At 39.8% G+C, this 13,963-nt stretch overlaps 1 protein-coding gene and 1 long non-coding RNA gene across 2 annotated transcripts; one reads left to right on the forward strand and one right to left on the reverse strand.

The window, feature by feature from the left end:
• Positions 1-18: 18 nt before the first annotated feature.
• LOC131884105 (uncharacterized) lies at positions 19-2,783 on the reverse strand. The gene is made up of 3 exons (XR_009373685.1): positions 2,716-2,783; positions 643-704; positions 19-409 (listed from the first exon to the last, which is right to left on the reverse strand). It is a non-coding gene; the product is annotated as an uncharacterized LOC131884105 (long non-coding RNA).
• On the forward strand, positions 2,265-13,658 carry LOC131884104 (dynein axonemal light chain 4-like). The gene is made up of 3 exons (XM_059231762.1): positions 2,265-2,387; positions 4,896-5,114; positions 13,314-13,658. Exons 1-3 carry the CDS (start codon positions 2,379-2,381, stop codon positions 13,455-13,457), a joined length of 372 nt encoding a protein of 123 aa, XP_059087745.1. The 5' UTR covers positions 2,265-2,378; the 3' UTR covers positions 13,458-13,658.
• Positions 13,659-13,963: the final 305 nt, after the last annotated feature.

Here is a 13,963-nt window from a genome sequence, read left to right on the forward strand (position 1 = left end):
CCCCTTATTTCTTGTGCGAATTTATGTTTTGGGGAGTGCTATATTTGGTCCTGTATTCGACAGCTCTGGTAGCATTAGACGGGATTCTTATGTTGGACAATCTTTCAGATATCTTAGTTTGGTCAAAAATATTCATCATGTGCCTGTCAAATTGTGGGACTATTTCTAACCAATTCTGTATCTTTGTTCATTTCGTGATGCAGGAATACAATTTGGACAAGGCGACATGGTAAATTGTGACAATGTATCTTTCCTTAATTCAAGATTGTCCGTGCGATGAGTCTCTTTTCTTTTTAGATGGATTATTTTCTCGTAGAAGTTAATCTAGCCCATGCCGTGCTTCTCGCAGACCATGATGAATGTAGAGTTGTGTGTTAGTGATGGGACGGTATGCACTGCGACAAATGGTCTGTTTTGGCATGGAGTACGTCAGTGGTGGAGTGGAAAGCTCGGTCGAAGATCGAACGTCTTCTAGCGAGGTTTTGTAGAGCTATGCGTTACCTCCTGATCAGATGCATTCCCGCTGACAGAATGCTCAATGAATTCCATCTTCATGTTCAACCATTCGCTTAGGAGGTAAAGCAATACTGAAACGTCTTCTAGCGAGGTTTCAGAGAGCTTTCCACTCCACTACTGCCGTACTCCATGGTTTTGGTCAAGGCCACCAAATGAATACACTGAGACTATGACCTAAAAAGAAAATCCTGGAACAGAGTGAACATGAAAGCATCTAGGAGTGTGAAGGAGAACATCATTTTGTATGAGAGCTTGTATTCGCGTTAGTCGTTCCTTAATAAAAGGAACGGATTACATTTACAATAATTACTTTGGCCATAAAGAGTAATTCATCATACAACCGTTACTGGCCAAAAACTGTAATGGCGTTTTTCGTCACAATTACCTCTACTAAAATTCAAATGATCAATATTTCAGGCTTTTTTGTCCCAACAAGACTATATTTCGCTGTTTGTATCAGACAGTCCTAAAATTTGAAGCCTTCCTGCCGGCGACATATTACACTAATTAATGAGCATTGGTAATGTTTATTTGCTTAACACTGCATTATCTTAGACAGTTTTATTGGTTAAAGGCATAGATACTTGGTTTTCTACGGTTAAAGGTATCATAAATTAGGTTACGTTGCAAAATCGATTTTGCCTTTTTTGAAAAATCAACACAAAGAAAACGGATTTGTTGACTTCAGTTTTTTTTCGATATTCTTTGAAACTGTCTTCAAAAACATTTCAAAATGATAATGTTTAACAGCATTCTATTAGATAGTTTTAGTTTCTTCCAAATATCTAGCCTCTTCTGAGATACTTACCGAGTATTAGTGTTCAATGTTTTACCTTTTTCTGTAGTAAACATCATTTTGATATTTCACATCTAAAACAAAAGTATCATCTGTTGTCAATAATGAAACAAAAAATTAAAGGCCGCTCTTGAGCGTGAAAAAAAGGAGCGAGTAACGAGTTATTTTTGGGTTATTTGGGTCGTTACAATTGCATCATCTTAAAGCGTAATGAGATTACAGTTCCTTTTGCGAAAATACGAACAAAATACTGTGACTTCATTACTTGTAATTTCGTCACTACTGCCTTGTTCATGATCAATGCCCCAAGTGGGAAAGGACACATGAGGGTCTGTATCACCTGAGTACCACCCTCAACGGAGATTGAAGCACGAATTTTATGATGTGGAAATGCAATTTTAATTGTAAATCATTTAAAATTCAAAGACCAGCAATCCAGAAATAGTTTATCCGTTTTATAAAGTACAAGTAACTTTTTGCTCGTTGATAAGCATTAAAATTTCATCTTATGAAGCTTAATGTTAGAGAAATCAATCTATTCACAGTGAATAGACTGGAACTGTAATTCAATCTTCCAACAACGAATACTGAGCCCAGAACCAGAAGTGGCCTGACAAAACTTGTTGGGACATCATCAAACAGCTTTTGCCTGAATGACCCTATTCTCGCTTCTGATGATCAGGATTGTGGAACAAAACAATCATTGTGCATGTTTTCTTGACTTTACTCTGACTGAAAGCCTGCGGCACAATTTCGGTTTATCCCTAACATTTTTCGAGGGGTACGCTTTGTGCAACCCGACATTACTTTCCACTTTTCTCCTCTTTCCATGGGTTCTTCAAACGAATGAAGGTAGGGACAACAGGAAGGAAGTGGTCCGTTTTTTTGAAGCCTCAATAGAGTACGTACATAATGCAGTATTCACAAATCACGACTCCCCGCAGTCCAGTTGAGCCTCGCAAGTCAGTTTGGAGACAACAATTTCGACCGAAGTACCAAGATCGTGCCCAATTTGTCAGCAGCTAAGGCCCAATTCTGTTCTAGCTATTTTTTCAAAGTCTTCGCCATGTTTTTGGTAAGTTCTAGTACTTTGGTAGGTCTTTTAAGTGTTCTCAAAATAGAAAAAACGGTCATGGATATCATCATTAATGGCCATTCAGTCCATGTGAAGTTGGACAAAGCAATACTCTTGGCCCTAGTAGCACTATTAGCGAAAACCATGTCAGTGGGGCTACCCCTTGAAACCGGACGAATTGTTATGAGTGTGGAAAGGTGCTCTCCCACCTTTATAGGCTGCTTTTCCTCCGACAAATTTGCCTCTTTTCGTTGAGCCGCGGGGGTGCCTGTCCGCTGTTACAATAATCTACTTAATGAAAGAGCCAAATATGTCTCAAATCACCTACCTATTCGAGGCAATGGCCATGTCCTTCCATTAGTTGTGAGAGGTCGGAGGATGGAAGCAGAACTAAAACAACCCAAGGTAAAACTGACTTCTCGAGTTTTGCAATCATTTTTCCCCTTTCGAAGATAACCAGAAGCGTGAGTAATCCACTTTTGCCATTCTGCGCTTTCATTTCCTGTTTTGAACTTATCAGTGGAGCGAGGGAAAAGAGTTGAATAAACACTTTAAAGAAGCACTTTAAAGATTTGTAAGAATGCCTATTAGAAATTGTGGTTTAGAAAATCAACGATGATAATAATAGATTTGTTGGGTAATTGTTAGACGAAGTCAGTGGTTCGATTTCTTTGTGCAGTATCCTCTTTGAACCTGTTAAAGACTTATTTACTTCGACAGGCGGATAACTTATCCGATCAACCTTATCTGTAAACATGATTTTTCAGGCTTGCAAGCTTGTTCGAGCAATAGTACAGCTACCTATTTGAACCACCAGGTTATTTTAAGTGCAAATGTAAATACTATTTGTACATTTTTTGTATTTTTTGTAGTTCGTTATTCGACGATCACAATTTTATGAGTATCAATTTCAGTTAGAAGTCTAAATATAAGTTTATATGAAAATTCAACTTATTTTTGATATCCATCCTCTGTTCGCAAATGTCCATTAAGAAGCATTTCTTTACCCTTCAATTTGTTTTGCTCCTCTTAATCTCAGAGGCTTGTTTATCAAGAAGATTAGCCACGCCTTAGAGACCGTAGATCCCCTTTATCATAGAGCAATGATTGGAAAAATTTGCTATCAATTCAGGAGGCACAATACTTATCAATTTGTGCGATGCTCTTGACCCAGAGCTAAGTTAAAAATCTAAATGATAAGATTCTCAAGCCGAGAAAAAGGATAATAGTCAGTCAGGTGATCATTATAGGAGTGATATAGCTAGAAAAATGGTTATATTAAGGGTGGCTTGTTGATGAAAGCTATATAGGGCATGTCAAGTCAAGGAAATTCAAGGAAGAATGTGGTCCAACACCCTGATTTTGGGTATTTTTGGGAGGGAGACCTAAAACAAACATCACAGTCAACTCGCACTATCCGCCCGTTGAATTTTCAATAATCGAGTAATTTTGAGTGGGCTGTGTTACAAAACCCAACAAAATGAACTTATTTGGTGTAATTCGGTGAGCGCACTATCAAATTGGCTCAATACCACAATGCTTTTTGCTTAGAAAAGCATATAAACTGGAATAAATGTCAAAATTCAATGCATGCACAATGCGGCTTGGCTGGGAATGTCTTTGATTTTGTTCCATGGAATAACGTCAGTTGTTTATGTACGCGTTCACTTGACAAACCCTATAGGCCGTGTTATGTGTTTCATGACTGTAAATAAAGTATATTCCTAATTTTGTCAAACTGCATCATTGACCCATCAAAAAAGAGAGCTTACGTACAACCTTTTCAGAGGTACCTGCATATATGGATGACAGAAACACACAATCTTGCCTTGGGTAGGATTCCTCTTTTGTGGTGCTATTTTTCTTTTTCATCGTAAGTCACTCCAAGTCCTTGATATTCTCAGTTAAAAATAACCTTTTACGGCGAGCTTTGAATCAAAGGCATTTGTTTTATACACCATTTAAACATTGGTTTAACAAATTAGAATACAGATATTCAAATATGGTACAGGCTATTTTAAGTCAATCAGCTGTGCTGTTGTTTAATTCAAATTATGTTGCTGCTGACAATGATGGAACAATTTCCACTTTTCACAAATATTTTGACGCCATCCATAGCCAGTTAAGATTGACGTTATTTTCAACCTAGCAAAGCGAGGAAGAACGACAAGGAGGTCAAAAATACTTCTAGGCCACGCCTTTCTACCCTGTACTTCAACCTAGCCGCTAAAAAATTATGCCATTTTTAACGTAGGGAGCTCCCAAAAGCTTTTGATCTAAACTTCTTTAGCCTCGCCATGTTTCCATTTTTGCAACCTAAACCATGGAGTACTCCATGACTAAACCAATGATAAGAGGCAAATGCATTTTGAGCTTGAAAGGGTCTCCCGCGGGATAACCAACAAGTGATGTTGTGTAGGGCCAGTTGAGGGGTAATTTCGTCTATTGGAAAAATGCGGGCAATGTCTTTGACATGGTTTGTTAATCTACGGTTTCTGTCAAAAATAGATGGGTGCAGAACAAGAGCAAGGACCGGTTGAAGGCGACACAGATAAAGATAAGGATCAAATCCGTTGCAACTATGGCATTGTCATCCAAAGTGACATCACTAACGAATCTCGGCGAAAAGAGATGATGGAGATTTGTCAGATCGCTTGCGAAAAGTTTGCACCGGCAGAGAAGAGCCCTTTGGAGAGAGATAATCAAGCTGCAGCGGAAATGATCAAGGTAATACATTTTTGTAACATTTTTCTCATTTCGTGATTGCTAGAACTCAAATTTAAGCTGATGAGTGTAGTGCAGCCCTTGAGTGACGGAGTTACAAGTAACGTTACAGGTAACGAGTTACATTTCTGCAAAAAATGAAAGGGCATAGGTAAGAGAACGCTTTTTGCAGCACTCCGGTTACCGTTGCGTTCTTTTTCAAGATGGGAAGAAACCTGTTACAAGTAATGAAGAATCTGCAGTCGTGCAAGAGAAGTCAAGAAGCGGGGAAAGTTAACCACAAAATGTAAAATTTATATGTTAATTGGCCAGCCTTATGAACATCTTTTATAGTGGCAGTGCCAAAGTAGAAAAGTGGAGAAAATATCTCTTGAAGGAACACAAAGGAGACCGGGGAATATATGAAGAAAAAAATACATTATATTTCTTACAGGGCTTAAGACCCAAAAAAGTAACGCGTTACCGTTACTGATAGTTTTTAGAAAAAGTAACGGTGAAGCGAAATGCAATTGCCGGGTGAATATTTCATCCGCCCAATTCAGGGAGCCCACAGAAGAGAGGAGGACATGGGTTGAATACAAAAGAATGGATGACGAACGGTGAAAAGGTGAGAAAAACGGAAAAAGAAGAATTAGTGAAAATCAATCAACAAAAAATTGAAGGGGAAGGGTATCGTCGTGATCTTAGAGGAAAAGTTTCAGGTGATGGATCCGGAATGGAGGAAGTTTCTTCGGGTTGGGTTACATTCTGAGGGCAGCGGCCTTGCTTTGGAGGACAGAACTGGGACAGGTGTCGAGAGGTCTAAGTGTGCAGGTTTTAGTCCGTCCACAGATACAATCTCTTCTTTTCCTCCATAATCTAAACAGAAAGTTTTGCGCCCTGGGCGTAAAACCTTGTAGAGCCCAATGTAGGGGGTTTGAAGGGGTCCTCCCTTAGGGTCTCGCTTTACAAAAACGAATGCGGCCTCCATGAGAGCTTTAGGAACATGAGAGGAAACTACAGCATGTCGGGTAGTTGAAAGGGGCGCAAGTGAACCAACGATGTCTCGCAATCGGCGAAGGTGTTCACTGGCGGTTGTGGAAGCCATTTCTTTTGGGAGAAAATCCTCCGGGACCATTGTTGGCGAACCAAACACAATTTCGGCTGAAGATGTACCCAGATCTTCTTTGACAGCCGAACGAATTCCAAGAAGAACCCACGGAAGATTGTCGACCCATGAAGCTCCAACATCAGCAATCACTACCTTGAGGCTTGCCTTCAAATGGCGATGAAATCTCTCAACAAGACCGTTGGAACAAGGGTGGCGAGACGTCGTTCTGTGAAGAGTTGAACCGTAGAGGTCTGCCAAGGAGTTCCAAAGACGACTTGTAAATTGCGCTCCACGGTCTGACGTAATGTCTTGTGGGACACCTTAACAGGCAATCCAGCCATGTAACAAGGCACGAGCAACAAAAGCACTGTCTGTTGAGGAGTGGGGTAAAACTTCAGGCCATCGCGTAAAGCGGTCCACAACTGTCAGTAGATGCGTGAATTCGTGGCTTAGTAGAAGAGGTTCGACCAAGTCGACATGGTTGTGGCTAAATCGGTCCGAAGGGATGGGGAAATGAGCAGGAGCTTTTACATGACGGTGAATTTTAGCCCTCTGGCAGTCTATTACGGCATTGAGAAGCCATTCCGTGCCAAATGAAGCGATTATATATCATACGGACAGTCAATCAAATGGATGGGTGGCTAAGGCCATGTAAATATAAAGTCAAATACTCTTCTCCTAAGAGTGCTTGGAACCCAAGGGCGATGATGTCCTTGTGATATATCGCAAAGGAGCGAGTATCCACCGTCGACTTCGAAATTTTAAAACATCGAACTAGTTCAAGACTTCACAACAGAGAATTCTGGATCTAAGATTTGGGCTTCAGTCAGCTCACTGAAGTCGATAGAACTACGGATAGCCGCAACGCTCGTCAATGATTCACTATCGGTAGATTCCCGGAGGTGAGCGAGAGAGGGCATCTACTGCGGAGTTGGATTTGCCAGAGATGTGTTTTAGAATGAGTGAATATGTGCTGAGCTCAGACAACGTGCGTTGTTGACGTTGGGGGACGAGGGTAACATCATTATGTCCCCAATCAAACGACAAGATGAAGAGTCGATTGCGGCCGGGGTGTGCGAGTATTTGATACTGTCTACGTTTATACCTTTGACCTTGAACTCCTCCTCTACGGCTGAAAACCACAACTCGGCGTCGTCAGGATCGAAAGACAGAAGTTTAGGGGTCAACGCACTGACAATGGGCGATGTTGTGCCCCCCGGTGTACAACCCGCTAAAGCGGCTCGAACCGCGGCGGTGATACCGTCCTGAAGGTCCCTCATGGTATAAAGAGGCTGCTTGAAGTCAACGGAAGATTTTTGATCATTGATGCTCATCACAATTTACGCCAAATCGCTTTTCAACAACGGAGAAAAGATCTATGCGCATAATCCATTGACCATTTGCCCCAAAGAGCTTGGGAGACAATTGTCATCGTAATATACGGCGAAAATCCCACACATATGGGGATAGAAGAAGTAAATCCAATGTTGATACCATACTATCCCAACCTAAACTAACTTAAAATAAACTAGCCTAGCTTAGCCTGGCCTGACCTGACCTGACCTAACCAAACCAAACCTAATGTCGGAAACGCCGACATTTCGAAATCTGCGCAGTTGAGCATGCGCGGCTATCAGCAATTCTTACAACAGTGTGGTATATTTGGAAGCTTTATTTCTATTGCTAGGATCGAGTCCTACATTTTTCAACTGATTGTCAAAACGACAGCTGACTCCCCAGCTGTTTGGGGCAAACATGGGGGCAAATGTTCAATGGATTATGCTGGTAGAAAAGATCGGGGTCACCAGTAAAGCGAAATGCAATTACCGAGTATATACATAGAGGAAGCAATTCCTAGAGAGTGCGATGAGAACTAGCCAGGCGGACTAGTTTTCAGAGCGAATGAATGTCAGCTGACCGGCTGCTAGGGTAAAGTTTTTGAGTTGTGATTGTAGAGGCGCTGCTTTTCATCAGTTAGAATGGTACTGTCCACTGGTTACCGATTCAGATGCAGAAAACAAACACAACAAACTCGGTTTTTACCTTTTTATGTAACTTCTTCTATGGTGTATATGTCAGCCGCCCAATTCAGGGAGCCCACAACGGGCTGAAGAACGAGGACATAAAACTGGGAAAAAACGCTTATGCGATTTTTCAACGTTTGGTAAATATGACGTGAAACAAAAAAAACAATATTTGATTCCATCAATGGCAAGTAAGGCATTGCATTGGCTACAGAATATAAAGAAAAATCGGGTGGGAAAACTTAATACATTTATACTTTCGCTTGTTAAGTAGTGAAGAAATAACGGTAATGGGAGGGCAAAAAACCGTTCCGTTACTGTAGCGTTTTCAAGAAATAACGCGTTACAAGAAACGCCGTTCCTTGAAACATCGTTACTCAAGCCCTGATACTTGCTGTGGCGCTGCCTGCAATTGTTGAATACTTGATTTATGTTAGCAATGAAAAGAAATATGAAAAAAATCGTTTATTCTGTAACCGTTCAAGTCCTGGTAAAGAGAGGGGATCTTTGAAAAAAGTCCAAGGAAGCTATCTCCAACTGATTTTTGTTAATAATTTATTGCTCTCTTGGTCATCTTCATCCTCTAGTTCAAATCAGGAAAGATTTTTGCTAAAATAATGTGCATTTGTGCAAAGTATGAAAGGAGTTGTAGTAGCCGAGCGGTTTAAAGGGGAGTGTATCCTCTCGCAAAAAACATCCTTCAAAACCTTTTCCTTTTTGTTAAACATTTAGAATGTCATGATTAGACTTTGCAAAGTTTAATTGGTTTACTTGTGTTTGTTTCAAAAGTAAATGATGATTGGCTGTCTCTGAAGGATCTATTCTTACTATACATGGTTCATTAAGTTCTCTGTTCTCAGCTGTGACTTTGTTAGATGAATAGGTGAATTGATATATGTCGTTTTCCGTGTGGAGATGATTTTAAATTAATTTTACATATGTATATCTTAAACTAATCTTAATCTTATTACTCTCATCTTTTTACAGGGTGGCCCAGGTCAAGTGTTAAGAACAATGTCTCTCAGATTTGGCTTTTCTTTTACTAGCAAATTATTTGGGGAGTCTTGTGTTGAATCATTTATACTCATTAAAGAATCGAACATCTATTAATTTTGTTGAAATGGACCTCAAAGCCAAGCAGAAAATGGTCCTCGAACTTTTGAAGGATGGCCAAGGCTCATCGGCTATTTTGCGTGTCATCAAGAAAAGGTTCAAGACCCAACTCTATGATCATTATGAGGATATTGGATCGGTACTAGGAGATAGGCTAAACTGCCAAGAGGCCAACAGGGTGAAGAAAAGTAATTTTTTGAACCTCTTAACTGGTCAAGAATGTTTGGGAGAGGAATCGCCGAAATCCCAGGCCCTCCAGGAGAAAGGTGGCCAAGCCAAGGAGTTCTCTAGACATGGAGGTGGAAAGTGGTTAAAGGGCAGACAACGAAAGCACTAGCTCTTCACTAGGTCAAAAAACGTGTGAGTTTTGTTAAAACTTTGGTATTTAGATCAATAACGTTTATCACTAATGTTATTTTCATCACCTTGTCTGGTGATATGTTTTTTTTATCAAACTGGGTGTAAAATGTAAAAATTACCAAGAAATGTAAAATAGCCAATGTACTACAGTATTCTATTGTTTAATTCCTCCCTTCTTAACACCATTCTATTTATGGTGATTACTTGAACCAAAATCTAGTTGCTTTTGGCAGGTATACACGCTTTCAGCCATTAAAAATATAATCTAAAAGTGTTATGGTATGTAGTTTGTATGGGCTTAACAACAAAGAGTCCTTTTGCACAATGAGATAAAGGTGTCCATTGAGAAGTTTTTTGTTACAAAGCTCTTGCACAAAACTGTGTTGACAGAAATATATCTGATGCATTGAAAAAGAGGTAACTCGGTGGGATTTTCAAATGCATTTCATAATCAAAAGACCAAACAACATGAAGTTCACATCCATCATTCATACGAATTCAATATGTATCAAGGGTAAAGTGATCATTTTTTGGTTTTCAAAACTAACAAAGAAGTGTATATGAAATCCATCCTGGAGAAGGCATCAAGCCATGCGCATATGACCCATACAATGACAAGCCATAGACCTTCCAGAAGGATGGAACAACTTCACATACTGCCAAAATCACCCCAGCATGGCGCCAGATGAATATTCCAGCCTTCATTTTTAGGAAGAGTGGCCTTGCAGCAATCCTGGCCGAAATACTCTGGACTTTTCCCTGTGGTTGATCCTGGAGGCCAAGGCATGAATGGAGCCTGGACCATTTTAGGGCGAAATCTTGACCAAGCTTAGGATGAATTCCCACAGGAACAAATAGCATGTGCTGCCCAAGACTTCAACTGCCGTCTGCAGGCTGTGGTCAAGGGCGGTCATTTTGAATAATGGATGTAAAATTTCATAGGATGAACTAAACACAGGTATTTAGCCTGTAAGATCACGTTTTACAATTGCTTCATGGCCATCATAAGCTGAAAAATATATATAACACTTGACCTAGGCCACCCTGTACTTTCGTGGCTCTGTGACTGCATATCAAAACTCAAACTATATAGTCATATGAAGGAATTTTTCTATCCTTTCAGTTAACCACAATGTTCTGAAATTGTTGTTTTTTCATACAGCTCTGGTTTATGATGTGAAACATCAATATCAAATGTAGGAAATGATGTTCTAAATGTCTCAAAATCTACTTTAGTCCCATGTGCAATGCACAGTAAAAATATGTCGTGCATCTCAGTAATTTCTCTGCTTGTAAAGTTATTCTTTTTTTCTTTATCCGGGAATAGACATGGAAAAGAACACTTTTAATTTCAACATTCCCACTTTCTTCATTCATATCATCAAATCTCATTGTAAATCCAAAACAACAAAGACTCTTTCTGGCTTCTTTTTCTTTGTTTTGTTTTTTCACGGGCTTTTCTAAAAGTGACAGGGAATGCAGTCCCCAGTACTAATAAAATGAAAGGTTATAATTCGTCTATTTATTACCTTTCAATCTTTATATGACATTTTGTTCTACCAACGAATTTGAGTTGGCAGACCGAGCTAGTCCTTGAATGAAGGGTTGATCTGGAACGCTATCTAAAAAATTGTCCAAGTATGACTTGAAAGATGCTACCGGATCAACAAGGCCTACGTATTCCCTACGAATATCAGAGGGAAGCAAATTAAACAATGAAGGAGCCCGAGAAAGAAGAGAAGTGGATTTCATTGTTCGAACTATCCTGGATTCTTGAGGGCTGGAAGGTGCTCTCAAAACGCCTATTAAGCCTCTACGGTCGCTAGAAATGACCCTAAATCCTGGGTTGGGACAAAGGTCGCGGATGCTTTTGAAGACGTACCTTTCGTACCTTCTCCGAACACTGTAAAGTCCCAACTTTTCTAGTCTCTCCCAATATGAGAGCTCTCTCAATCCTGTGATGTTCCTAGTGAAATATCTTTGGACTTGTTCGACCTTTTGCAAACTGCTGAACTCATTAGAGCTCAAATGGGTGAAGTATATTCAAGATGTGGCTGAACAATCGACTTGTACATAGTTAGCATCGTGATGCTATCTCTGGACTTAAACGTGCAATATATCCAACCACACATTTCAAATGCTTTACCCACTTTCAACTGGATATGATCCATTTCTTTCCATTATTTTGGAGAACTACACATAAATCTTTCATAGATGAGACCTGCTCAAGATCTTTACCTCCATTATCTACGAGTGGAGTATTCAAAGAAGTTGAGCCGAAGGTCATTCCGGTCTAGGGCATATTACTCTCAGTAACCCAAGAATAGATTCTTTCTAGGTCCTTTGCAAGGCTAGTGACTTATCTCCTCCCCCTCTAAAAAGGAGTAGTGAGAGTAGCTTATGAACATTGCTTGACACTGACAATCGAACCTCTAATTGTTTTGGGTTGATTTCGATGTACTTACATTAAGTGCTGACCATGACAAATTATGTGCTGAATCTTTGGCCTCTAATTTAGCCTTGGTGCCTAATGATGTTTCAGTATAAGGCGTCATCCAAACACATTTTGTTATGGCAACTTGGCCATTTGCCACCGTATTTGCTTTGTGAACCAACCTTTCTGGTTTGTTTAAAGTAGATATAAATTCCATTTTGAACACCTCTGAAAATGTGATCTACTTGATCACAAAAAGGAAAGAGACGAGTCTGGGGCAACAACAAATTTACAGTACCTGAGCAATTTCGTACAAAAGTTCTCCTATCAACATCCTTGTTCAAAAGCCAGAGTTCGGTAACACGTTAATTCGGGTCCCAGATCCAAGCCAAACACAATTCTATAAAAATAAAAAGTCATATGAAGGTAAGGATATTGAGCAGGTCACATCCATGAAGGATTTAGGTGTAGTCCTCCAAGATGATGGAAAGTTCGATGAGCATATCCAGTTCAAAGTTGGTAAAGCTTTTCAAACATGTGGTTGGATATATCGCACGTTTAAGTACAGAGACAGCATCACGATGCTAACTCTGTACAAGTCGATTGTTCAGCCGCATCTTGAATATGCCTCGCCCATTTGGGCTCCAATTAGTTCAGCAGGTTTGCAAAAGCTCGAGCAGGTCCAAAGATGTTTTACTAGGAACATTGAAGTTTTTGACTAAAATTCCGGATCAACCTTATATTCAAGGATTAGCCAGATCAGCCAATTCTAATTCGTTGGTCGATCAAATAATATATATAAATAAAAGTCAAGTAAAATGAATAATCTTCTCGTCTTGAACTGCTGGGATTCCAATCCCAGTAGCAGTAAGGAAGTCCTCAAAAAAAATCTCTAAGAGTTACATATGGCTTTAGTTACCCTTCAGGCACCGTTATATGTACTTTGAATGTGTTAAACACCAATTTACCAGCCATTTTTTATGTTTTCTACGGAAAATTATACAATTTGTATCTGCTGTGGTTGTGATTGCGTGTAGTTTAAGGCACAAACATTTATTAAGATGTGTTTGGTTTGTATCTGCTACCCATATAAACTCCATGTTTTGGAACGGAACTATTTCAATCATGCCAGTCCAGGAACTAATCCTCATTGACTTATCACTCATACCTTTATCTTTCAGGCTACGCTAGATCAAAAAATGAGCGGACCGTTTAATGTGATTGTGGGGGAATCCTTCAGTTCGGAAATGGATTTTGTGCAAAACAGTTTGTTGTACATGTTTTTTGGGGGCTACTTAGCCATTCTCGTTTGGAAATGCGTGTAGTAATTCAGTGCCGGAGCCGACAATCTCATTTTAGAATCAGGATTTAGTACTCCATGGAAAACGCAAGGTTGCCCACCGGACAAACCCTAGTCTCGAACAACAAAAACAACAAGAACAGCAACAACAACATGTCATCCGTCATCACTAAGGTTATCAAAATTATGGATTAAAAGGATGTCAAGATGCAAATAAAATTGCAAAAAAACAAACCCAGGATGATATTTTAAGCCATTTGTTAAGCTGGACGCACATATTCTAATAACAGTATGCTCTCATTCCAGTGGATCAACATCTGAAGAGTAAACTAAATATAAATTTCCAATAACAATCACAGGTGCTGTCAATACAACAGCTATGGTGTCAGGGTGTCCGGGATAGGTACTGGTTTCACAGCATGGGAGGGAAATTCTAGTGTCTCTTGGAGATCACCAGTTTTTATACCCAAGGAAACCCCTACTTGTAAGTAATATAACTCATCTTCAGCAAAAGCCATTCTTTGAAAGTGC

This window comes from Tigriopus californicus, chromosome 7 (genome assembly GCF_007210705.1).
Source record: "Tigriopus californicus strain San Diego chromosome 7, Tcal_SD_v2.1, whole genome shotgun sequence".
Lineage (NCBI taxonomy): Eukaryota > Metazoa > Arthropoda > Copepoda > Harpacticoida > Harpacticidae > Tigriopus > Tigriopus californicus.